The following is a 24,700-nucleotide window of genomic DNA, read 5'->3' as shown; positions in this document are numbered from 1 at the left end:
GAGAGGAGGCCTGAGGGGAGCCCCCAAGCCAGGGCCTTGGTTCCCCTGCTTTGTTCCTCTCTTCCAGCCCTGGCTAACTGCCTTCCACCCTCCCCCAGGCAAACTGCTGCCTCTGATTCCAAACCAGCTCCCGGCTCTTTGCTGGGGGGACAGGTGTTACCTGCCAGCTCAGGTTACAGCCAGCAGGGAGTCAGCCACAGCCCACACCCACACATGGCTGTCAGAAGGTCCAGGCTGCGCATTCGGTGCCCTGGGCTCCATTGCCCAGTCCAGGGTAGGTCTGTAACGGGAGTCAGGGGTCCCTGAGTTCTGCCCCCCATGCGCAGCCAGGAGGTTTATTAGGTGACAGAGGCACAGCGTGTTACAGGCGTCTCAGTCCTGCAGCCACAAGCGGTAGGTTCAGTCCCTATTGGTAGGGGAAGGAGGTCCTGAGAGGGGACCCCAGGCCTGGAATCCAGCCCTCTTTGTCCCTCTCCCACCTCCAGACCCACGGCCCCCCATAACTGCCCGGGGCTGTAATTCGAAAGCAGCCAGGCTCCACCCCTTCCCTTGCCTGGCTGCCAGGGAAGCAGAGGTGTTATCTGGTCACCCAAGTCACACTCACACACACTCACCTCCCCTTTCATCAGCAGGGCCCTTGGTGGGCCCTCCCCAGCTGGCCGCGCTGGCCAGAGCCCCGCAAGCGCCACTGCCTGCGTGCAGGAGAGGCTGGGCAGTGCCGCGCTGCACGTCGCAGGCCAACGCGTGGGGCAGACGGGGCAGCAGGGGGCCAGGGCTGCAAGCCCAGGAGCCAAGAGGCAGTGAGGTGGGGCGCGGGGGTCTCTCGCCCGGCGTCTCACCCTGCCCTGCCCCCAGCCTGCTGCTGCGGTTCTGGGTGACCATCGTGCGCAACCCCCAGCTGCTGTTTGATGTGCGGGTGCCGGAAAACGTGGAGGCCGCCCTCGGCGTCATCAGCCAGACCCTCATCGATGCCTGCACCGCCAGCCAGCACAACGTGGGACGGGTCAGGACCCCGGCATCCGGGCAGCGCCCCTCTCCGGCGGGGACCCCGGCACCTCTTCCCCTCCCCGCCCCACCTCCCACCCGCGGGGACCCCGGCACCTCTTCCCCTCCCCTCCCACTCACCCGCAGGGACCCCTGCCCTCCTTCCCCTCCCCTCCCCTCCCCTCCCCACCTCCTCCCCTCCCACTCACCCGCAGGGTCCCCTGCCCTCCTTCTCCCCACCTCCCACCCGCGGGGACCCCGGCACCTCCTCCCCTCCCCTCCCCACCTCCCACCCGCAGGGACCCCTGCCGTCCTTTCCCTCCCCACCTCCCACCCGCGGGGACCCCGGCACCTCTTCCCCTCCCCTCCCACTCACCCGCAGGGTCCCCTGCCCTCCTTCCCCTCCCCTCCCCACCTCCCACCCGCGGGGACCCCGGCACCTCCTCCCCTCCCCTCCCCACCTCCCACCCACAGGGACCCCGGCACCTCTTCCCCGCCCCTCCCCAGGGACCCCCACACCTCTTCCCTGCCCCTCCCATTCACCCGCAGGGACCCCTGCCCTCCTGCCCCGCCCCGCCCCACCCCACCCCACCCCACTCCTTCCCCTCCTATCCCCACCCCACCCCACCCCACCTGCGGGGACCCTGCCCCCTCTTCCCCTCCCCACCCCTCCCCGCCCGGCTCTCTCACGACTTCTCTCCCTGCAGGACTCACCCGTGAACAAACTGCTCTACGCCCGGGAGATCCCCCTCTACAAAGAGCTGGTGGAGAAGTGAGTGGGGCGGGGATGGGGGGGCACTGGGCTCCCTCCTGGCCTCAGCTGCTCATCAACTCTCTCCTGCCAGGTTCTACGCTGAGGTCCGCCAGGCGCCCCCAGTCACCTACCAGGAGAGGAACTCGGCCCTGACCGAGCTGTCCAGGGTAGGGCGACCCCTCCTGACCCATAGCCCAGCCCCTCGGGAGCCCCCCCATTCCTGACCTGTGGCCCTGCCAGTGCCCCTTTGTTCCTAACCTACTGTTCCCACCAGCGCCCCTGGCTCCTGACCCATGGCTCCCCCAGCCCAGCCCTGCTGGTGCCCCCGCCCGCAGCCCCTGCCATTCCTGCCTCTTCCCACTGCAGAAATACTCTGCGGACCTGAGCTGCTTGGCGGCTCTGCGGGAGCTCTACGGCTACATCAACAAGTACTACGACCAGGTGGGGGCTGGGAGCGCCAAGAGGCAGTGAGCCAGGCGGGACAGAGGGGGCCCAGTGCTGTTAGGGGAGGACCGGGGGCAGTGGGTGATGGTGCCATGGGGCAGCAAGTGGGCGCAGTGGGTAGCAGACATGGGACACAGTTTGGCACCAGATGATGGGGCAGGGGGCCGAGGGCTCTGTGTGGCAACAGATGAGGCCACTAGGGGGTGGGAGGTTGTGGGGCAGGGGGCTGTGGGTAATAGTGCCATGGGGGGTGCCGTGGGGCAGCGGGGGAGCAGGGGGATGCAGGCACAGGGCACCATGTGGCAGCAGATGAGGGTGTTAGGGGGCAATGGGTGGGGGGCAGAGGGTGGGGGGCTGGTGGCTCTGTGGGGCAGTGGGCGGGGGCGGTAACCCCGGGCCGTGTGTTGCAGATCGTCAGTGCGCTAGAGGAGGACCCCGTGGGGCAGAAGATGCAGCTGGCCTGTCGGCTGCAGCAGATCGCCGCCCTGGTGGAGAACAAAGTCACCGACTTGTGACCCCTGTTTCCTGCCCCCGGCGTCCCCTTGGCCTGGGCTCTCCCACTCCGATTCATTCTGGGGTCGCTGCACCCCCATCTCAGGGACCCCGGTGCAGTGACCCCCCCAGTGCCTTACACAGACCAGTGCTCTCACCAGCCCTCAGCCCCATGTCCACCCCAGCTGCTTTCAGTCCCTTGGGGGGCCAGCTGTGAGCCCAGTAGTGCACTAACGGGAGTGTCTGTCGTCACCCCGAGAGCTCCCCGGCTCCCCCTGTACAGCCCCCACCCCCGCTGTAAGTTATTTTAAGCAATAAAAAACCTTTTCAGAATATGGTCTCCGGCCCTTTAATTGTGGGGGACCTAGGGGGACCCCCCTGCTGGCTCAGAGCCTGGAATTGGGGCTAGAGCTGCAGGAGGGCCCTGCAGGGAAAGAGGCGTCTGGCCCCCAGCTGCTGCCAGAGCGATTGGGGGTGACACCCCTCCCCCATTTCCTTCTCTGCCTCCGGAGACCTCCCCCTCCCATGGAGCAGCAGCTGTTCCCCCACGGGTGTGGGGGGGGGCGCACACGCGCTGCCAGTCAGGGCACATGGAGCTCTGGAGGGGGGAGAAATGAGCAGCAAGAAGGGTGAGGGTGTGGTGGGCAGGGCACTTGGGGGGCAAACGTGGGCGCAGCTCAGGGCAGTGCAGTACAATGGCTAATGTCTGGGGGGGAGCTTCTGCCAGCCCCTCCCCTGCTGATCCTGCCTCCCCCACAGGTCCAGGCAGCTCCCACAGCAAGAAAGCCAAAAAGAAACTCAAGAAAGAGAGAGGACCATGGGCAACACCCCCTGGGTGAGTGTGTAGGTGGGGGGCAGGCTAATGGGGGCTGTGGGTCGGGAGTGACGGGCACCGTGGGAGCGGGGTCTGGGCGGGGTGGGGTAGGCTACCAGGGGTTGTGGGTCAGGAGTGAGGGGCACCGGGGTGTGTGTGTGTGTGTGTGTGTGTGTTGGGAGAGGGTCTGGGCGGGGGAGGGGTAGGCTAGCAGGGGTGGTGGGGCGGGAATGAGGGGCACCGGTGTGTGTGTGTGTGTGTGTGTGTGTTGGGAGAGGGTCTGGGCGGGGGAGGGGTAGGCTAGCAGGGGTGGTGGGGCGGGAATGAGGGGCACCGGTGTGTGTGTGTGTGTGTGTGTGTGTGTGTGTGTGTTGGGAGAGGGTCTGGGCGGGGGAGGGGTAGGCTAGCAGGGGTGGTGGGGCGGGAGTGAGGGGCACCGGTGTGTGTGTGTGTTGGGAGAGGGTCTGGGCGGGGGAGGGGTAGGCTAGCAGGGGTGGTGGGGCGGGAGTGAGGGGCACCGGTGTGTGTGTGTGTTGGGAGAGGGTCTGGGCGGGGGAGGGGTAGGCTAGCAGGGGTGGTGGGGCGGGAGTGAGGGGCACCGGTGTGTGTGTGTGTGTTGGGAGAGGGTCTGGGCGGGGGAGGGGTAGGCTAGCAGGGGTGGTGGGGCGGGAATGAGGGGCACCGGTGTGTGTGTGTGTGTGTGTGTTGGGAGAGGGTCTGGGCGGGGGAGGGGTAGGCTAGCAGGGGTGGTGGGGCGGGAGTGAGGGGCACCGGCTGGGGTGGGTAATCAGCTGGCTGGGCCATCACTGTTCCAACTGCCCCTGCCTGCCCCCGCCTGCCCCCACCTCACTGGTCTGGGTGCCCCCCACATATGGGCTGATTCAGGGCCCCTGGGGGGCGGGGGGCCAGACCCAGATTCCCCCCCGGGCCGCCCCGCCCCAGCTGGCTGGCAGCTATTTTTAACCCCATGGTGCCGGGGAGTGAGGTCACTGGTGAGTCAGGACAGGTATCCCAGCATGCACTGCACCCTGGCACATCCCTGTCCGTCAGGAGGCTCCAGGGAGGAGCGTGTCTGAGGAACCCCAACAGCCAGTTCTGGCAGCCCCATGGGGCAGGCAGTGGAGGGTCCCAAGTATGGGAGCAGGGCTGCACCCCCGCCCCAGCCCCAGGGCATCGCTGACCCGTTTCTCCCCAGGGCGCCCCAGCACCCCTGCCCCCCCCCACCACTGCTCCTGTCCCCCAAGGCCGGGGGCCACCTGGGATCAGACGACGAGGAGCAGGAGGATCCTCGGGACTACTGTAAAGGTGGGGGATCTGGGGTGCAGCTCGGGGCTGCGTGAGGAGGAGTCACAGGAGGACGTAGCGCGTGGGAGGCTGACCCTTAAGGGATGGGATCAGGGAGGGTCCGTGCGGAGAGATCCAGACATGCCATCGTGCATGGCCTGAAGAGATGTGCCACAGGCGTAAGAGGGTGTCCCAGGGAGGGATGTTCCCCGGGGGAGGGTGGGGGGTGCCACGGGGAGAGGTGTCCCACTGAGGGGAGCGTTGTACAATGGGAAGGACCCTATGTGCAGGGGGCGGGGTGGGATGCTGGATATCCTGGGCCCTGCTCCCCCAAGCCAGCAGCAGCTGACCCGTCTCCCCCAGGTGGGTATTATCCAGTGGCAATCGGAGATCTCTTCAACGGGCGCCACCACGTGGTCCGCAAGCTGGGCTGGGGCCATTTCTCCACCGTCTGGCTCTGCTGGGACATCCAGTGAGTGGGGCCCGGACCCCCGGGGTCTCTCCTCCCTTGGGGTGGGCTGGTGGTTAGAGTGGAGGAGGACTGGGGGGGCTCGACCCCTGGGTCCTCTCCTGCCTTGGGGTGGGTAGGTGGTTAGAGTGGAGGGGGTGGAGAGGGCTTGGGGGGCCTGGACACCTGGGTTGTCTCCTGCCTCGGGGGGTGGAGGGGGCTGCACCCACACACCTGGGTTGTCTCCTGGTTTTGGGGGGTCTGTGAGGCACTAATGCCCCTGGCCCGCAGACGGAAGCGGTTTGTGGCACTGAAGGTGGTGAAGAGCGCTGAGCATTACACCGAGACGGCCTTGGATGAGATCAAATTGCTCAAATGTGTGAGTGCCCCCGTCCCCCGCATCCCGGTCCCACTCTGCCCATCCCGGTGTCCCCATTCGCCAGCATCCCCGTCCCCCCGCATCCCGGTCCCACCCTGCCCATCCCGGTGCCCCCGTCCTCCACCATCCCCGTCCCCCCGCATCCCTATACCACCCTGCCCATCCCGGTGCCCCCATTCGCCAGCATCCCCGTCCCCCGCATCCCTGTCCCACCCTGCCCATCCCGGTGCCCCCATTCGCCAGCATCCCCGTCCCCCGCATCCCTGTCCCACCCTGCCCATCCCGGTGCCCCCGTCCTCCAGCATCCCCGTCCCCCGCATCCCTGTCCCACCCTGCCCATCCCGGTGCCCCCGTCCTCCAGCATCCCCGTCCCCCGCATCCCTGTCCCACCCTGCCCATCCCGGTGCCCCCGTCCTCCAGCATCCCCGTCCCCCGCATCCCTGTCCCACCCTGCCCATCCCGGTGCCCCCATTCGCCAGCATCCCCGTCCCCCGCATCCCTGTCCCACCCTGCCCATCCCGGTGCCCCCGTCCTCCAGCATCCCCGTCCCCCGCATCCCTGTCCCACCCTGCCCATCCCGGTGCCCCCATTCGCCAGCATCCCCGTCCCCCGCATCCCGGTCCCACTCTGCCCATCCCGGTGCCCCCATTCGCCAGCATCCCCATCCCCCGCATCCCTGTCCCACCCTGCCCATCCCGGTGCCCCCGTCCTCCAGCATCCCCGTCCCCCGCATCCCTGTCCCACCCTGCCCATCCCGGTGCCCCCATTCGCCAGCATCCCCGTCCCCCGCATCCCTGTCCCACTCTGCCCATCCCTGTCCCACTCTGCCCATCCCGGTGCCCCCATTCGCCAGCATCCCTGTCCCACTCTGCCCATCCCGGTCCCACCCTGCCCATCCCGGTGCCCCCATTCGCCAGCATCCCCGTCCCCCGCATCCTGGTCCCACCCTGCCCATCCCGGTGCCCCCGTCCTCCAGCATCCCCGTCCCCCGCATCCCTGTACCACCCTGCCCATCCCTGTCCCACTCTGCCCATCCCGGTGCCCCCGTCCTCCAGCATCCCCGTCCCCCGCATCCCTGTCCCACCCTGCCCATCCCGGTGCCCCCATTCGCCAGCATCCCCGTCCCCCGCATCCCTGTCCCACCCTGCCCATCCCGGTGCCCCCGTCCTCCAGCATCCCCGTCCCCCCGCATCCCTGTCCCACCCTGCCCATCCCGGTGCCCCCGTACTCCAGCATCCCCGTCCCCCGCATCCCGGTCCCACCCTGCCCATCCCGGTGCCCCCGTCCTCCAGCATCCCCGTCCCCCGCATCCCTGTCCCACCCTGCCCATCCCGGTGCCCCCGTCCTCCAGCATCCCCGTCCCCCGCATCCCTGTCCCACCCTACCCATCCCGGTGCCCCCATTCGCCAGCATCCCCGTCCCCCGCATCCCTGTCCCACTCTGCCCATCCCTGTCCCACTCTGCCCATCCCAGTGCCCCCATTCGCCAGCATCCCTGTCCCACTCTGCCCATCCCGGTCCCACCCTGCCCATCCCGGTGCCCCCATTCGCCAGCATCCCCGTCCCCCGCATCCTGGTCCCACCCTGCCCATCCCGGTGCCCCCGTCCTCCAGCATCCCCGTCCCCCGCATCCCTGTACCACCCTGCCCATCCCTGTCCCACTCTGCCCATCCCGGTGCCCCCATTCGCCAGCATCCCCGTCCCCCGCATCCCTGTCCCACCCTGCCCATCCCGGTGCCCCCATTCGCCAGCATCCCCGTCCCCCGCATCCCGGTCCCACTCTGCCCATCCCGGTGCCCCCATTCGCCAGCATCCCCATCCCCCGCATCCCTGTCCCACCCTGCCCATCCCGGTGCCCCCGTCCTCCAGCATCCCCGTCCCCCGCATCCCTGTCCCACCCTGCCCATCCCGGTGCCCCCATTCGCCAGCATCCCCGTCCCCCGCATCCCTGTCCCACTCTGCCCATCCCTGTCCCACTCTGCCCATCCCGGTGCCCCCATTCGCCAGCATCCCTGTCCCACTCTGCCCATCCCGGTCCCACCCTGCCCATCCCGGTGCCCCCATTCGCCAGCATCCCCGTCCCCCGCATCCTGGTCCCACCCTGCCCATCCCGGTGCCCCCGTCCTCCAGCATCCCCGTCCCCCGCATCCCTGTACCACCCTGCCCATCCCTGTCCCACTCTGCCCATCCCGGTGCCCCCGTCCTCCAGCATCCCTGTCCCACCCTGCCCATCCCGGTGCCCCCATTCGCCAGCATCCCCGTCCCCCGCATCCCTGTCCCACCCTGCCCATCCCGGTGCCCCCGTCCTCCAGCATCCCCGTCCCCCCGCATCCCTGTCCCACCCTGCCCATCCCGGTGCCCCCGTCCTCCAGCATCCCCGTCCCCCGCATCCCGGTCCCACCCTGCCCATCCCGGTGCCCCCGTCCTCCAGCATCCCCGTCCCCCGCATCCCTGTCCCACTCTGCCCATCCCTGTCCCACTCTGCCCATCCCGGTGCCCCCATTCGCCAGCATCCCTGTCCCACTCTGCCCATCCCGGTCCCACCCTGCCCATCCCGGTGCCCCCATTCGCCAGCATCCCCGTCCCCCGCATCCTGGTCCCACCCTGCCCATCCCGGTGCCCCCGTCCTCCAGCATCCCCGTCCCCCGCATCCCTGTACCACCCTGCCCATCCCTGTCCCACTCTGCCCATCCCGGTGCCCCCATTCGCCAGCATCCCCGTCCCCCGCATCCCTGTCCCACTCTGCCCATCCCGGTGCCCCCATTCGCCAGCATCCCCGTCCCCCCGCATCCCGGTCCCACCCTGCCCATCCCGGTGCCCCCGTCCTCCAGCATCCCCGTCCCCCCGCATCCCCGTCCCCCCGCATCCCGGTGCCCCCATTCGCCAGCATCCCCGTCCCCCCGCATCCCGGTCCCACCCTGCCCATCCCGGTGCCCCCATTCGCCAGCATCCCCGTCCCCCCGCATCCCTGTACCACCCTGCCCATCCCGGTGCCCCCATTCGCCAGCATCCCCGTCCCCCGCATCCCTGTCCCACTCTGCCCATCCTGGTGCCCCCGTTCTCCAGCATCCCCGTCCCCCCGCATCCCTGTCCCACTCTGGCCATCCCGGTGCCCCCATTCGCCAGCATCCCCGTCCCCTGCATCCCTGTCCCACTCTGCCCATCCCGGTGCCCCCATCCTCCAGCATCCCCGTCCCCCGCATCCCTGTCCCACTCTGCCCATCCCGGTGCCCCCATCCTCCAGCATCCCCGTCCCCCGCATCCCGGTCCCACCCTGCCCATCCCGGTGCCCCCATTCGCCAGCATCCCCGTCCCCCGCATCCCTGTCCCACTCTGCCCATCCCAGTGCCCCCATTCGCCAGCATCCCCGTCCCCCGCATCCCTGTCCCACTCTGCCCATCCCGGTGCCCCCATTCGCCAGCATCCCCGTCCCCCGCATCCCTGTCCCACTCTGCCCATCCCGGTGCCCCCATTCGCCAGCATCCCCGTCCCCCCGCATCCCGGTCCCACCCTGCCCATCCCGGTGCCCCCATTCGCCAGCATCCCCGTCCCCCGCATCCCTGTCCCACTCTGCCCATCCCGGTGCCCCCGTCCTCCAGCATCCCCGTCCCCCGCATCCCTGTCCCACTCTGCCCATCCTGGTGCCCCCGTCCTCCAGCATCCCCGTCCCCCCGCATCCCTGTCCCACTCTGCCCATCCTGGTGCCCCCGTCCTCCAGCATCCCCGTCCCCCCGCATCCCTGTCCCACTCTGGCCATCCCGGTGCCCCCATTCGCCAGCATCCCCGTCCCCTGCATCCCTGTCCCACTCTGCCCATCCCGGTGCCCCCATCCTCCAGCATCCCCGTCCCCCGCATCCCTGTCCCACTCTGCCCATCCCGGTGCCCCCATCCTCCAGCATCCCCGTCCCCCGCATCCCGGTCCCACCCTGCCCATCCCGGTGCCCCCATTCGCCAGCATCCCCGTCCCCCGCATCCCTGTCCCACTCTGCCCATCCCGGTGCCCCCATTCGCCAGCATCCCCGTCCCCCGCATCCCTGTCCCACTCTGCCCATCCCGGTGCCCCCATTCGCCAGCATCCCCGTCCCCCGCATCCCTGTCCCACTCTGCCCATCCCGGTGCCCCCATTCGCCAGCATCCCCGTCCCCCCGCATCCCGGTCCCACCCTGCCCATCCCGGTGCCCCCATTCGCCAGCATCCCCGTCCCCCGCATCCCTGTCCCACTCTGCCCATCCCGGTGCCCCCGTCCTCCAGCATCCCCGTCCCCCGCATCCCTGTCCCACTCTGCCCATCCCGGTGCCCCCATTCGCCAGCATCCCCGTCCCCCGCATCCCTGTCCCACCCTGCCCATCCCGGTGCCCCCGTCCTCCAGCATCCCCGTCCCCCCGCATCCCTGTCCCACCCTGCCCATCCTGGTGCCCCCATTCGCCAGCATCCCCGTCCCCCCGCATCCCTGTCCCACTCTGCCCATCCCGGTGCCCCCGTCCTCCAGCATCCCCGTCCCCCCGCATCCCTGTCCCACTCTGCCCATCCTGGTGCCCCCATTCGCCAGCATCCCCGTCCCCCCGCATCCCTGTCCCACTCTGCCCATCCTGGTGCCCCCATTCGCCAGCATCCCCGTCCCCCGCATCCCTGTCCCACTCTGCCCATCCCGGTGCCCCCGTCCTCCAGCATCCCCGTCCCCCCGCATCCCTGTCCCACTCTGCCCATCCTGGTGCCCCCATTCGCCAGCATCCCCGTCCCCCCGCATCCCTGTCCCACTCTGCCCATCCTGGTGCCCCCATTCGCCAGCATCCCCGTCCCCCGCATCCCGGTCCCACCCTGCCCATCCCGGTGCCCCCATTCGCCAGCATCCCCGTCCCCCGCATCCCGGTCCCACCCTGCCCATCCCGGTGCCCCCGTCCTCCAGCATCCCCGTCCCCCGCATCCCTGTCCCACCCTGCCCATCCCTGTGCCCCCATTTGCCAGCATCCCCGTCCCCCGCATCCCTGTCCCACCCTGCCCATCCCGGTGCCCCCATTCGCCAGCATCCCCGTCCCCCGCATCCCTGTACCACCCTGCCCATCCCAGTGCCCCCGTCCTCCACCATCCCCGTCCCCCGCATCCCTGTCCCACCCTGCCCATCCCGGTGCCCCCGTCCTCCAGCATCCCCGTCCCCCGCATCCCGGTCCCACCCTGCCCATCCCAGTGCCCCCGTCCTCCAGCATCCCCGTCCCCCGCATCCCGGTCCCACTCTGCCCATCCCGGTGCCCCCGTCCTCCAGCATCCCCGTCCCCCGCATCCCTGTCCCACTCTGCCCATCCCGGTGCCCCCATCCTCCAGCATCCCCGTCCCCCGCATCCCGGTCCCACCCTGCCCATCCCGGTGCCCCCATTCGCCAGCATCCCCGTCCCCCCGCATCCCAGTCCCACCCTGCCCATCCCGGTGCCCCCATTCGCCAGCATCCCCGTCCCCCCGCATCCCTGTCCCACTCTGCCCATCCTGGTGCCCCCGTCCTCCAGCATCCCCGTCCCCCCGCATCCCTGTCCCACTCTGCCCATCCCGGTGCCCCCATTCGCCAGCATCCCCGTCCCCCGCATCCCTGTCCCACTCTGCCCATCCCGGTGCCCCCATTCGCCAGCATCCCCGTCCCCCGCATCCCTGTCCCACTCTGCCCATCCCGGTGCCCCCATTCGCCAGCATCCCCGTCCCCCGCATCCCTGTCCCACCCTGCCCATCCCGGTGCCCCCATTCGCCAGCATCCCCGTCCCCCGCATCCCTGTCCCACCCTGCCCATCCCGGTGCCCCCGTCCTCCAGCATCCCCGTCCCCCGCATCCCTGTCCCACTCTGCCCATCCCGGTGCCCCCGTCCTCCAGCATCCCCGTCCCCCGCATCCCTGTCCCACTCTGCCCATCCCGGTGCCCCCATTCGCCAGCATCCCCGTCCCCCGCATCCCTGTCCCACCCTGCCCATCCCGGTGCCCCCGTCCTCCAGCATCCCCGTCCCCCCGCATCCCTGTCCCACCCTGCCCATCCTGGTGCCCCCATTCGCCAGCATCCCCGTCCCCCCGCATCCCTGTCCCACTCTGCCCATCCCGGTGCCCCCGTCCTCCAGCATCCCCGTCCCCCCGCATCCCTGTCCCACTCTGCCCATCCTGGTGCCCCCATTCGCCAGCATCCCCGTCCCCCCGCATCCCTGTCCCACCCTGCCCATCCTGGTGCCCCCGTCCTCCAGCATCCCCGTCCCCCCGCATCCCTGTCCCACTCTGCCCATCCCGGTGCCCCCGTCCTCCAGCATCCCCGTCCCCCCGCATCCCTGTCCCACTCTGCCCATCCTGGTGCCCCCGTCCTCCAGCATCCCCGTCCCCCGCATCCCTGTCCCACTCTGCCCATCCCGGTGCCCCCATTCGCCAGCATCCCCGTCCCCTGCATCCCTGTCCCACCCTGCCCATCCCGGTGCCCCCATTCGCCAGCATCCCCGTCCCCCGCATCCCTGTCCCACTCTGCCCATCCCGGTGCCCCCGTCCTCCAGCATCCCCGTCCCCCGCATCCCGGTCCCACCCTGCCCATCCCGGTGCCCCCATTCGCCAGCATCCCCGTCCCCCCGCATCCCTGTCCCACCCTGCCCATCCTGGTGCCCCCGTCCTCCAGCATCCCCGTCCCCCCGCATCCCTGTCCCACTCTGCCCATCCCGGTGCCCCCATTCGCCAGCATCCCCGTCCCCCGCATCCCGGTCCCACCCTGCCCATCCCGGTGCCCCCATTCGCCAGCATCCCCGTCCCCCGCATCCCGGTCCCACCCTGCCCATCCCGGTGCCCCCATTCGCCAGCATCCCCGTCCCCCGCATCCCGGTCCCACCCTGCCCATCCCGGTGCCCCCATTCGCCAGCATCCCCGTCCCCCGCATCCCGGTCCCACCCTGCCCATCCCGGTGCCCCCGTCCTCCAGCATCCCCGTCCCCCGCATCCCTGTCCCACCCTGCCCATCCCGGTGCCCCCATTTGCCAGCATCCCCGTCCCCCGCATCCCTGTCCCACCCTGCCCATCCCGGTGCCCCCATTCGCCAGCATCCCCGTCCCCCGCATCCCGGTCCCACCCTGCCCATCCCGGTGCCCCCGTCCTCCAGCATCCCCGTCCCCCGCATCCCGGTCCCACCCTGCCCATCCCAGTGCCCCCGTCCTCCAGCATCCCCGTCCCCCGCATCCCGGTCCCACTCTGCCCATCCCGGTGCCCCCGTCCTCCAGCATCCCCGTCCCCCGCATCCCGGTCCCACTCTGCCCATCCCGGTGCCCCCGTCCTCCAGCATCCCCGTCCCCCGCATCCCTGTCCCACTCTGCCCATCCCGGTGCCCCCGTCCCCCGCATCCCGGTCCCACCCTGCCCATCCCGGTGCCCCCGTCCTCCAGCATCCCGGTCCCACCCCACCCATCCCGCTGCCCCTGTTTCCCAACATCCCCATCCCACCCTGCTCCCTCCTGCCCACATGTCCCACCCAACCCTCCGTCCTTCCTGCCCCATGGCTGACGCCTCTCAACTCCCCCAGCCCTGCCTCTAGTTCCTAGGCCAGGCCTCACCTCCCTCGCATCCCTGCAGGTGCGAGACTCGGACCCCAGTGACCCCAAGAGAGAGAACATTGTTCATCTACTTGAAGACTTCAAGATCTCAGGGATCAATGGTGTCCGTATCCTTCCAAGGGGACCCAGGCGTCCTAGGAGCCTGCTTGCTCTTTTCTCACCACCGGGGACAGAACCTAGGGGCTGGGCTCCCCCCTTTTCCTTGACTCCTGGCTCAGATGTCTGCATGGTGCTGGAGGTCCTGGGGCATCAGCTGTTGAAGTGGATCATTAAATCCAACTACCAGGGGCTGCCCCTGCCCTGTGTGAAGAGCATCGTACGGCAGGTATGGCTGGGGGGAACAGGCCCCTTAGCCCCCCAGCTTCCAGACAGTCTGCGGGAGGGGACAACGCCCCCCACCTCTACCCCAGTTCTAGCTAGTCCACGGGAGGGGAGGTGCACAGCCATGTCCCAGGCCCAATCCAGACCCCAGGCCGGAGTTCCCCACGCCTGGGTGAAATCGCAGCCAGCACGCACCCCTACTTTGTAATCACTGCACAGAGAACCCAGGAGGCCGGGCCCTCAGCCCCCTCCCCTTGTGCTTTACCTGCCAACCCCTTGGGGCGGTGGGGCTGGCAGGGTTTGATTATGGCCCTGTAGCAGGGCCCTGTAGCAGCTCCCTGTAATGCCACCTAAGGCTGTGGATTGGGACAGGGTCTGTCCCATCCGTACAGCCCCATATCTGCCCCCCCGTGTGGGGAGCTCTGCGTATGGGAACCTCTTGCCCAGTCCATACTCCCCCATGCCCAGCAGATGGGCTGGGGGCAGGGCAGGGGCTCTCTTGGTCCAGACACCCCCCAAGTGTGGCGGGTGGGGGGTGCTTTGGGGGCAAGGCTTAGTCCCCCATCTGTGCCCCCAGGTGCTGCAGGGCCTGGATTACTTGCACACCAAGTGTAAGATCATCCACACGGACATCAAGCCGGAGAACGTGCTGCTGTGTGTGGGCGAGGGCTACCTGCGGCGCCTGGCAGCCGAGGCCACCCGCTGGCAGCAGCTGGGGGGGCCACCCCCCTCCACCTCTGCTGGTAGGTCCCCCTGGACACCTGGGTTCTCTCTGTGGCTTGGGGCGGGTGGGGAGCCCAGACTTCCGCCTCATGGGCATCTGTAGCAGGAGCTGCACAAAGTCCATTACACATCTGACACTTGTTCTCTCTGCGTGTGTGTGTGTGGCCCCAGTGAGCTCCGCCCCACCAGGCATCAAGGTGAGTTCTGGGGTCTCTGCCCAGGCAGAGGGACAGGTGTCCTTGTGCACAGGCAGCCCCAACATCTGCTTACCCCCACTCCCCACCATTTGTGTTTCCACCTGCCAGCGCGGCCCTTTGCACGCTCGCTTCCGTCCCCGCCTGCCAGCGCGGCCCTTTGCACGCTCGCTTCCGTCCCCGCCTGCCAGCGCGGCCCTTTGCACGCTCGCTTCCGTCCCCGCCTGCCAGCGCGGCCCTTTGCACGCTCGCTTCCGTCCCCGCCTGCCAGCGCGGCCCTTTGCACGCTCGCTTCCGTCCCCGCCTGCCAGCGCGGCCCTTTGCACGCTCGCTTCCGTCCCCGCCTGCCAGCGCGGCCCAACACACTCACCTGGTCTCCTGGTCACACGTCGGCTGGGTGCCCATCTTCACCCCCTGTGCCCCACTCCCAAGGCCATCCCTTGGCTGCCTGCCCTGAGCTCCCTCCCCTGCCTTGGGCACTGACTGGGGTGGGTCATGGGCCCTACCTGAGGGCCCTCGCAGGGGACTGACCAGGGGCTCCCAGCAGCTCTCCAAGAACCAGCGGAAGAAGCTGAAGCGGAAGCAGCGACGCCAGAGCCGGCTGCTGGAGGAACGGCTCCGTGACCTGCAGCAGCTGGAGGAGCTGGAGATGGGGGGCTGCCCCCATGGGGCCCCCCTGCCTGGGACTGACTCTGACACAGAGGAAGGTGAGAGGCGGCGGGAGAGGGAAGCGAGGGGGCCTGTGGGGCTGGTGCATTGGGGACCCAGGAGAAGTGAGGGAGCCTGTGGGGAGAAAGGGGCTCGGGGGGCAGGGAGTTTTGGGGACAGCTGGGTGGTAGGGGAGGGGGGTAGCCCCCTGTTCTGCAGGGGGGTCTCACTGCCCCTCTTGCCCTTGCAGAGGGGCCCCTCCCCAGGGGGGGCAGCCTGGCCAGCAGCCCCCAGAGCCAGACGTCATCTTCTGGCTTCCAGGCCCTGCCACCCTACGATGCTCGCAGCGCCCGGGCTGCCCCCCGCCGGCCCCCCAGCCCTGAGTCGGCCACTTCCGGTGTCTCCAGCTCCCTCTTTTCCACTGCCTCTGGCTCCGCCCTGTCTGGCAGCTCGGGGAAGTGGGAGTGCGGGAGGCTGCTCTCGCCCAGCCCCAGCGGTAAGTGGAGGTGGAGCTGCTTCTGCCCAGCGGTGGGTGGGGGAGCGGGCAGGCCGCTCTCCCCTACCAGTCAGGGTTGGGAGGGATATGTGGACCTCACCCCGCGCTGTCCTCCAGGTCCATTCAGCGTCTCCGAGTTCCTGGTGAACCCCCTGGACCCTCAGAACGCCGACCGGCTCCGAGTGAAGATCGCTGATCTGGGCAATGCCTGCTGGGTGGTGAGGGGGGCCAGGCCCACTGCTGGGGGAGTGGGAATCTAGCTGGGGCAACAGGTTCTGAGGGCTGCGGGGGCAGAGCTGTGTTCACATGCCCTCCACTTCCTCACAGCTGCGTTGGGTGGGTTGGGTTCTGTGGGGCCTGGGGTGGGAAAGGCAGCAGCTGGAGCGGGAGGAGGCTGAGCAGGGGCTGCTAAGTAGGGGTGGGCTTGGGGAAGTGGGGGGCTGGCATAGCTGGCACTGCCATGTGCGTGAGGTTGTCCATGTGCGTTCCATGTGGGTGCACGCACCCACAGCTGCGGAGGCGCCCTCAGCAGGTACCCTTGGCTCAGCCTAACAGCCCCTTGGGTGACCCCTCTGCTCCTGCTCTGCTGGGCTGGGCCCTGCAGCATCCTACAGTGTCGTTATGTCCATCGTTAAATGCTTTAAGTGCCCGCATGAGCCTGGGGCGGGGGTCACAGCTGGCACAGAGTGGGGCAGACGCCTGGCCTGGAGTGAGCCCCACACATCGTGTTAGGAGCTTGCCAAAATGAACCAGCAAGTGTCGAGAGTGCTTATGTGCCAACTCGAGATGCTGCAGCTGATGCAAAGGAGAAGTTCTGCACCCAATGGGGGACAGTCCTGAAAGACAGCCCCGAAGATGACAAGGTGATTTTCTTGTGGGGTTTCAGTGCTAGGGCTGGAAGAGGAGCAGAGCTCTGGCAAACAGCTGTTGGAAAGGAGTCAGCAGCAGCTCCAGGGGAGTGCTCCTCCTCATGAAACGTGGGCACCACAAACCCGTCATCCTGAACACCCTCTTCCGCCAGAAAACCAGCTGTAAATCCTCACGACAACCTCCTCCGTAGAAGCACTGGCACCTCAGCCCATGTCATCACCTGCGCAGGGGATCGGCGCGATGTCCTCCTCACGCAAGCAGTGGCTGGTGCTGCTGACTGCTGGACTGATCACTGCCTTGTTTGACTCACCGTGGCAGCTGGGCTTGTTACCAAACAGGCCTGACGACAAAGCAGTGTACAAAGCTTGAAAGACCTCATCAGCTGAAGTGCCTTCCAGATAGCGCTCCACAGGAAGCTGCAGACAGTGCATGCTGACGGTGTGAAAGAACACTGGTGTCAGTTGGAAAATGCCACCATGGGAGCCTGTGGAGAACATTGGCTACTGGTGCAGGGAGCATCAGGACTGGTTTGATGGGAGCGCTGTGAAACTGAACGCCTGACTGAGACAAAAAGGAAAGGCTTTAGGGCCGTGGTGTCCAAAACAAGCGTCATGGATTGCCACACCCTCCTCCCAGCCTCCCTACTCACTGGAGCTCGCATGGGAGTTGAGGAGCCGCCGCCATGGGGTGGGGCACACGTGTGGAGCAGCTGGAGAGGCGCCCACGTTTGCCACAATCCACAGCCCCATTTGCCACATGTTGCGAATGGGGAGCCTATTGGAGAACGCAGCTCTGCGGCTGGCGAAGCGACCGACTGCACCGTGAAGAGAGAAGTGCATGGCAAGGTCAAGGCAGAAGGCCAATGTAAAACAAGGACTCTGAGAAGGTGCAAGAACTCCAGCATCTCTCAGACATCAACGATACAAGAGGTTTCTTCAATGCCACCACAGCTGTTTGTGGACCGGGAAACCCTGGAATCAATCCCCTGAGATCAAAGGATGGCACCCAACTCTTGAAAGACAACGAAGCCGTTGCATCTCGCTGGAGGGAGCACTGTGAGCTCTGGAACCGCCCCTCCACCACGGTCGCACGATGCCTTGACAAAATCCCTCACCAGCTGCCTCGAGACAATCTTGCAACACCACCTACCCTGAATGGGGTCCAACCTGCCTTCAAAGCGATGAAGTGCAACAAGGCGACCAGACTAGATGGAATCCCCACCCAAGTCTCCAAAGAAGGTGGTCAGAGCTCCACAGTCTGGCTTCCCATCATTCCAAGGAGCAGCAAAATTATCTCACTGCCTGGCAACTGCAAGAAAAATGTTGAACACAACTAAGCCTTGTACATGAGTTTCATCAACCTGACCAAAGCATTTGACTCAGTTAATCATTGCGCCCTGTGGACCATCCTCTCAAAGATCGGCTGCCCCAAAAAATCGTTAGCATTGTAAGTCTGCTTCACAACAACATGACTGCCACAGTAATGAGCAACAACGGATCCCAAAGCGCCCCCTCTGAGGTCAAAACGAAAGTCACGCAAGGCTGAGTCATCGCCCTATCACTGTTCTGCATCTTCATCTCCAGGACCCTTCATCTCATTGATGGCAAGTTTCCAGATGGTGTGAAGACTGAAAAGCTTCCCGTTCACTCTATAGACAATCTCAGGAAACCGAAGGCTGTAAGCAAGACCACCACAACCTTGACCATGGAGCTCCAATACACGGATGACAATATGGTTGTTGCTCTTTCTCCCACAGCCCTTCAGACTGAAGCATACGAGAATCTTGGTCTCACGCTGAACATCAGAAAGACCAAGGTGCTTTACCAGTCCTCGCTGATGGGACAATCTCATGCACCTTTTATTAAAGTCAATGGGGAAGAGCTGGAAAATGTGGAACATTTCCCATACGCTGGAAGTCATCTTTCCGCCAGAGTCGACACTGATGCAGAAATCCAACACTGAGCCGTGCACTCTGCTTCTGCCCACCTGAGACACAGATGTCTCAGATCTCGAAGACTCTATCCCAGGACAAAGCCCCTTGTATACCATGCAGTGGTTATTCTAACCCTATGTGCACATGTGAAACCTAGACCTACAAGCATCATTTGGAGGCACTTGAACAATATGGTCAATGCTGCCTCAGGAGAATCCTAAATATCTCTTGGGAGGACGGGCGCATGAACACTGGCGTCCTCGAGGAGTCGAACGTGAGCAGCGTGGAAGCCATTATCATTCATCAACAGCTTTGTTGGACTGGTCCCCGTGGTTCGGATGCCTGATCAGCGCCTCCCAGAACAGATTCTGTCTCCTGAGTTGGAGGAAGGCCAGAGGAGCGTTGGGGGCCAGCGGAACCGATATAAGGGTGTGCTGAAGGCACACATGAAAAAGTGCAGCATCGGTGTTGACACTTGGGAGAACCTTGCCCAGGACTGTCCCCCATGGGGAACAGTAATCCATGAGGGGGTGGCGCAATTTGACAGGTCCCACCACAGCACAGATGAGAAAAGGTGGAGAACAAAAGAGCACTGAAACTGCCCCACACCCCTCCAACAGCTGCCGACACCTGCCCCCTCCTGTGCGGAGATCTGCAGCTCCAGAATTGCACTGATCAGCCATCAACAGGCTCACAAACAGGAGGGTGACGTGAAGACGTCCTATTGGGTGCTCGTCAAGAAGGCATATGTGCACATAGCTGTTTACCATTTTCAGGTCCATGGTGAATGGGGCACTCACCAATTCACGGTCCTCCCTGTGGTCTCAGCTGCCCCAGGGAACTCACCAAGTGTCCGGCGGTGGTGGCTGCCTTCCTCTACAGGCCGCACGGACACCGCTCCCCATACCCAGATGCCTGGCTGGGCAGAGGCTCACACTCGAAACAAACCTCCTGTCCTGGACTCCTCTTAACCAAGACAATGTCCACATCAGCCCCTGTGCAGAACTCATAGGAACTTGTGAGGTTTGATACACCCAGAGCTTCAAGCTCCAGCCACCAGGCAGAGTCCACTCACCCGGGGCCTCAGCCTCCCCAGCTCAAGGTCCCAACAGGAGCTGGGCAGGGCTGTGCCTGGGGCATCTGTCCCCCCTTTCGCAGTACCCTGAGGTGGGCCCCGCTCACCCAGCCTGTGCTGCCCTTGAACGCGCTCACAGAGGGAATCCACCCACGTGCCTGGTTGGGTACCTGGTGCTCTGCCAGCTCCAGGGCCTGTGCCCATACCAGCTGCCTCTCCTTCCATCCACACCACCAGCAAGCAGGAACCGAGGGGCAGAGCACAGGCCTGGGCTGGGGCTTCAAGGCTGACCTGTGGCTGCCTGCTGTGGGGGGGACCCTGTGCTGCTGAGCATGGAACGTACAAGACCCCCACAACCCCAACAAGGGATAACCAGCTTTCTCCCCTCAGCACAAGCACTTCACAGAGGACATTCAAACCCGGCAGTACCGGGCCCTGGAGGTTCTCATCGGCGCTGGGTACAGCACCCCGGCCGACATCTGGAGCACAGCTTGCATGGTACAACCCCCCAGCCAGGCCCTGACCCTGAGCACCCCATCCCCAGACCCTGGTCCAGAGTCCCCAGCCCGGAGGCCCCCCAGCCAGGCTGTGACCCCCCGCACATGCACACAGACAGGCCCCAGCCCTGAGACCCCCTCCACCCAGGCCCTGCCCCGCCCACGGCCCCGAGCCCCTCCACCCAGACCCCAAACACAAGCCCCCCCATCTCCACCACAACTGGGCCCTGGCCCTGTGGTCCCCCACAACTCTTACCCCATGTTTCCTGCAGGCCTTCGAGCTGGCAACGGGCGACTACCTCTTCGAGCCCCACTCCGGGGACGACTACAGCAGAGACGAAGGTCAGTTGTGCCCCAATACCCCAGGCAGACAGGCTGGGGCTGGCCCGGTGTGTGCGTTTGGCTGCATGGCCTGGCGCTGACCTCCCCTCCCCCCCACAGACCACATTGCCCACATGGTGGAGCTGCTTGGTGCGATCCCCCCACACTTTGCGCTGTCGGGGTGCTACTCCCGGGAGTTCTTCACTCGCCGAGGTGAGGGGCTGGGTGGCCGTCTAGGATCTGGGGTGCCCATGGGAGGGAGGTGGGAGTTGGGGCCGGGGGAGGGCATATCTGGGGTTTGGGGGTGCCAATGGGAGGGAGGTGGGGGGACAGGGACTGGGCTTGGGGGGTCATGGTCTGGCACTGACACCCCCTACCCCCAGGTGAGCTGCGGCACATCCCCAGCCTGCGGCCCTGGGCGCTGGACGCGGTGCTGCTGGAGAAGTATGAGTGGCCCCCCGAGCAGGCGGACGCCTTCACCCGCTTCCTACTGCCCATGCTGGAGTTCCTGCCCGAGCAGCGCGCCACGGCCGCCCAATGCCTGCAGCACCCCTGGCTGCGCACCTAGGGGGGACCCTGGCGTGCAGCCACCCCGTCCTGTGTGACCCCCGGCTGCGCACCTAGCGGGGGCCCTGGCATCCAGCCGCCCTGTCCTGTGTGAGCCCCGGCTGCGCACCTAGGGGGGGCCCTGGCATGCAGTCACCCCGTCCTGTGTGACCCCCGGCTGCGCACCTAGGGGGGCACTGGCATCCAGCCGCCCCGTCCTGTGTGACCCCCAGCTGCGCACTTAGGGGGGGCCCTGGCATGCAGCCGCCCCGTCCTGTGTGACCCCTGGCTGTGCACCTAGGGGGGCCCTGGCATCCAGCCGGGCCCTGGCATGCAGCCGCCCCGTCCTGTGTGACCCCTGGCTGTGCACCTAGGGGGGGCCTGGCATCCAGCCGCTCCATCCTGTGTGACCCCCGGCTGCGCACCTAGGGGGGCCCTGGTATGCAGCCACCCCGTCCTGTGTGACCCCTGGCTGTGCACCTGGGGGGGGAGGGACCCTGGCATGCAGCCGCCCCGTCCTGTGTGACCTCTGGCTGTGCACCTAGGGGGGACCCTGACGTCCAGCCGCCCCATGCCTGCGGGGGACCCCCCCTCCCGGCTGCACACCTAGCAGGGACCCGGCCTCCAGCCACCGCACGACTCCAGGGACTCCAGAGTGCAGACACCTTGCCCACCTCCACCCTGGTGTGCCTTGGCCACCATGAGAGGTTGGGGGCAGGGAAGGAATCACAGGATGGGGGCTGAGTGTAGCTGGGTGGGCTTCCCCCCAGCCTGACACTTGATTAAATGGTTTGACAAAAGCCTGGCCTCACAGTGACCATGTTTAGGGGACAGGAACGCAGGTGTCCGGGCAAGGAGCACACACGACACGGAGGCAGCTGGTCTTGTATGGAGGTTTATTCTTGGGGGAGGCGGGTGAGAAGCACTGGCCTATGACACGCAGCAGCAGGGATGGAGTTTTTTATTTTGATTGCCTCTCTAACCTCCCTTAGCATTTCATAGTCCCTGTCACAGTCCTGGCCGGGTGGTCATCAGTCTGTCCCTACCGCTATGTTCTTACTAGGGACTGGAATTTCTGTCCATACAGATTCTTTGGAACCTTTTGATTTGAACACAAAAGGAGTCAAGTAGCACTTTCCAGACTAACAACTCTTATTAGGTGAGCTTTGGTGGGACAGCAAGTGGGTCTGTCCCAGGAAAGCGCATCACCTAATACATTATTGTGTTAGTCATTAAAGTGCAGTAGGACGGCTTTTTTGGTTTGATAGCGTACAGACCAGCGCGGCTCCCTCTCTGTGCCTTTGGATTCGAGATTTTGACTTCATTTGATTCCACAGTTTCTTTCACACGTACTGCCACTCCCCCACCTGCACCTAGTGGGGCATGGGGGGGGTGTGTTAGGCTCACAGAGGGTGGGGGGCTCCTGCTGAGGGTAAACTGGCGACCAGGTGACACCTCTGGGCTGCAGACAAAGGAGGAGGTGGAGCCTGAGGGGTTTGAATTGGAACTGGGAATTGGAAAGCAGTCTGGATGGAGGAGAGAGACAGAGAAGGGGCAAGGCCCCAGCTCCAGGGCCCCCTCTCCCCAGCAGGAATTGGGATGGCTGTCTCTGCCTGCTGTACCGACACTCTATACAGCTCTGTGCCCTGTTGGCTAATAAACCTGCTGTGCTGCTGCTGAGTGAGAGCTACCCCTACCTGCAGCCGGGATACAGAGTTTAGGAACCCCTGAACCCTGTTACACACACGCGGTGCCACTCCCCCACCTGCACGACCTGTACCATCCTTCCAAGCTGTTTTGTACCCCTGCACAATCACATCCCTTCGATTTGTCCTCATCTCATCCGGTCTCTGTGAGGTGTATTATATCAATATCCTCCTCTACTACACACTTCTAGCATTTGTGTATAAGCACTTGAGAAGCTTTTCTGCCCTTCCCAGATTCTTTTCTGGAGACTGTTCCTGTTCTGAGCCAGCCCTTACCGTATCCTCCCCCACCCTCTCCTCCCGACTAACACCTGGACAGTCTATCACTGGACCCTCCTCTAAGAGAAGTCACTGTCTGAGCCACGTGCTCTGTGATGGAGTGGGGGATACCTGTGTGTGTGTGAGTGGCTCACAGAGGGTGTGGGGCTCCTGCTGAGGGTAACCTTGATGACCAGGTAACACCTTTGTACTGCAGACAAAGGAGGAGGTGGAGCCTGAGGGGTTTGAATTGGAACTGGGAGTTGGAAGCAGTTAGTCTGGGCTGAGGGAGAGAGAGACCAAGGAGGGGGCCAGGCCCCGGCTCTGGGGGCCCCGCAGGGCCTCCTCTCCCCAACATGGATTGGACTGGCTGTCTCTGCCGGCTGTACTGACTCCTCTGTACGATGCTGTGTCCTGTCGGCTAATAAACCTGCTGTTTTCCTGCTGAGTGAGAGACTCTCCTGCCTGCGGACAGGGTGCAGAGCTTGGGGGACCCCAGAACCCCATCACACTGGTGTCAGAAGTGGGATGTTCTGCACCCTGAGGATGGAGCATCCAGCAGTAAGTGACCGGGGCCCCGGAAGAAGTGGGGCCTGCGAGACCCAGGTGTGCTGAAGGGCAGTGAGGTGCAGTTCCCCAAGGCGGAGGGGCCTGCGGCCGAACCCAAGCAACTGCGGTCGTGGTCCTCGAGAGGGGGTGTCACACCCGAGGAGGGGTTACCCCTGGGAATCTGTTGGAGTCGGCCCCAGAAGGTGGAGGGGCCGAGGGCCCAACCCCCAGGAACAAGTGACCCACGAGGAGGCTGACACGCTGAATGAGTTCTTCCCAAGACAGGGTGCTCATGGTCCTTGAGAGCGGGTGTCACACTGAAGAAGGGGTTCCTCTGAGAGTCTGTTGGAGTCGGTCCCAGAGGGCGGAGGGGCCTACGGCCTAACCCCGGGGAGCTTGTGACCCGCAAGGAGCCTGGCACACTGAAGGGATTCTTCCAGGAATCATGGGGTGCAGAGGGCATCAGCCTGAGAGCCTGCAACCACGCTGAGCAACTCCGCTGTGAAGTGGCAGCACCTGGAAACCGAATCGAGATTAAAGAAGCTGGACAAGGCAGCGTGGATGTGCAGTGGCAGAGCTGAGGATTAAGGAGAATCCTGCAGAGGTTAGCCCGGACCGGGGCAGGGAACCCTGGACTGCCTGGAGCTCTGAACCGAGTGGCCTGCCGCAGCTCAAGGAGGGAAGGAGCGATTCCAACCCATCATCTACTAGTGGCCAAGACAGCCCTGCGAAGTTTTCCAGGCCTGGGCCGAGGAAGGTGCCTGTGTATCTGGGCAGGAAAGCAGCTGATCCACTGGGAATGGCAAGTTGTCTGTGAGAGAAGCTGCTCCACCTTCTGTGTGTGTGTGGAGACCAGCCGGGGGGCTGGGACAAAGGAGAAAGTGTCTCCCATCGTCTGTCTGTGTTGAACAGCAGCAGCAGCCTGGGGAGAGAGCAGAGCCTGCATTTGGAAAAGGTGCCAATGAGGAAACTAGCCCATTGTCTGAGGAAGATTCCCCAGCCTGGGGTGGCTGGAGAAGGATCCACCAGAAAAGAGCATTCCAGGTGTGTCTCTGAATCCAGCCATGGGGGCTGGAGCAGAGGGAATGGCTCCGGAATGGGGCAGTGGTGTCCCTGCTAAGGACACTGGTCCTTGGTGCAAGAAAAGTGCTTCTGCTTCTGGGGAAGTGAATCCTTTGCCTGAGCCTGTGGGGGCTCGAGATGGAGCCAAGATCCCAGAGCTGGATCTGAGGGCAGCTGAAGCCCAGATGGGAAGTGGGCCTAACTGTGTCTCTCAGGGGGGATGATGCTTTAACTCGGTCTGATCCAGTTAGTATCATCAGGGAATCCCAGAGACCAGACGATTCTGGTACTTGTTCTTTGCCTGATGCTGAGGTGTTACTGGGAGGGGGTGAGAGGATTCTGTCCTACCAGAGTCA

The 24,700-nt window shown here is 65.5% G+C and overlaps 2 protein-coding genes across 10 annotated transcripts in view; both read left to right on the top strand.

The window, feature by feature from the left end:
- PLXNB3 (plexin B3) overlaps positions 1–3,015 on the top strand; it is a 34,669-nt gene extending 31,654 nt beyond the window's left edge. For 2 of the 7 annotated variants that reach the window (XM_075016605.1, XM_075016609.1), the window contains exons 30-34: positions 856–1,003; positions 1,692–1,756; positions 1,830–1,905; positions 2,105–2,179; positions 2,593–3,013. In XM_075016605.1, the coding sequence (XP_074872706.1) occupies positions 856–1,003; positions 1,692–1,756; positions 1,830–1,905; positions 2,105–2,179; positions 2,593–2,697 (469 nt within the window). In that variant the 3' untranslated portion in view covers positions 2,698–3,013. Of the gene's footprint in view, positions 1–855; positions 1,004–1,691; positions 1,757–1,829; positions 1,906–2,012; positions 2,180–2,592 lie in introns of those variants that run through there. The other 5 variants (XR_012648498.1, XM_075016606.1, XM_075016607.1 and 2 more) reach the window with 5 other exon arrangements.
- Positions 3,016–3,135: 120 nt separating this feature from the next.
- Positions 3,136–23,001, top strand: SRPK3 (SRSF protein kinase 3). Of its 3 annotated transcripts, XM_075016612.1 has the most exons (16): positions 3,136–3,303; positions 3,434–3,509; positions 4,684–4,793; positions 5,136–5,244; positions 5,512–5,599; positions 13,165–13,252; positions 13,364–13,470; positions 14,044–14,209; positions 14,361–14,386; positions 14,928–15,090; positions 15,282–15,527; positions 15,645–15,745; positions 19,796–19,903; positions 20,175–20,244; positions 20,344–20,436; positions 20,607–23,001. In XM_075016612.1, exons 1-16 carry the CDS (start codon positions 3,288–3,290, stop codon positions 20,789–20,791), a joined length of 1,752 nt encoding a protein of 583 aa, XP_074872713.1. In that variant the 5' UTR covers positions 3,136–3,287; the 3' UTR covers positions 20,792–23,001. The 3 variants fall into 3 exon arrangements, with proteins under 3 accessions (XP_074872713.1, XP_074872712.1, XP_074872711.1); XM_075016611.1 differs by lacking the exon at positions 3,136–3,303 and having other exon boundaries at positions 3,333–3,509; positions 14,931–15,090; XM_075016610.1 differs by lacking the exon at positions 3,136–3,303 and having other exon boundaries at positions 3,333–3,509.
- Positions 23,002–24,700: the final 1,699 nt, after the last annotated feature.

The sequence above is a fragment of the Carettochelys insculpta genome, chromosome 22, assembly GCF_033958435.1.
Source record: "Carettochelys insculpta isolate YL-2023 chromosome 22, ASM3395843v1, whole genome shotgun sequence".
NCBI classification, from domain to species: domain Eukaryota; kingdom Metazoa; phylum Chordata; order Testudines; family Carettochelyidae; genus Carettochelys; species Carettochelys insculpta.
Note: the sequence above shows the minus strand (reverse complement) of the source record. Positions and strands in the feature narration are given on the sequence as shown.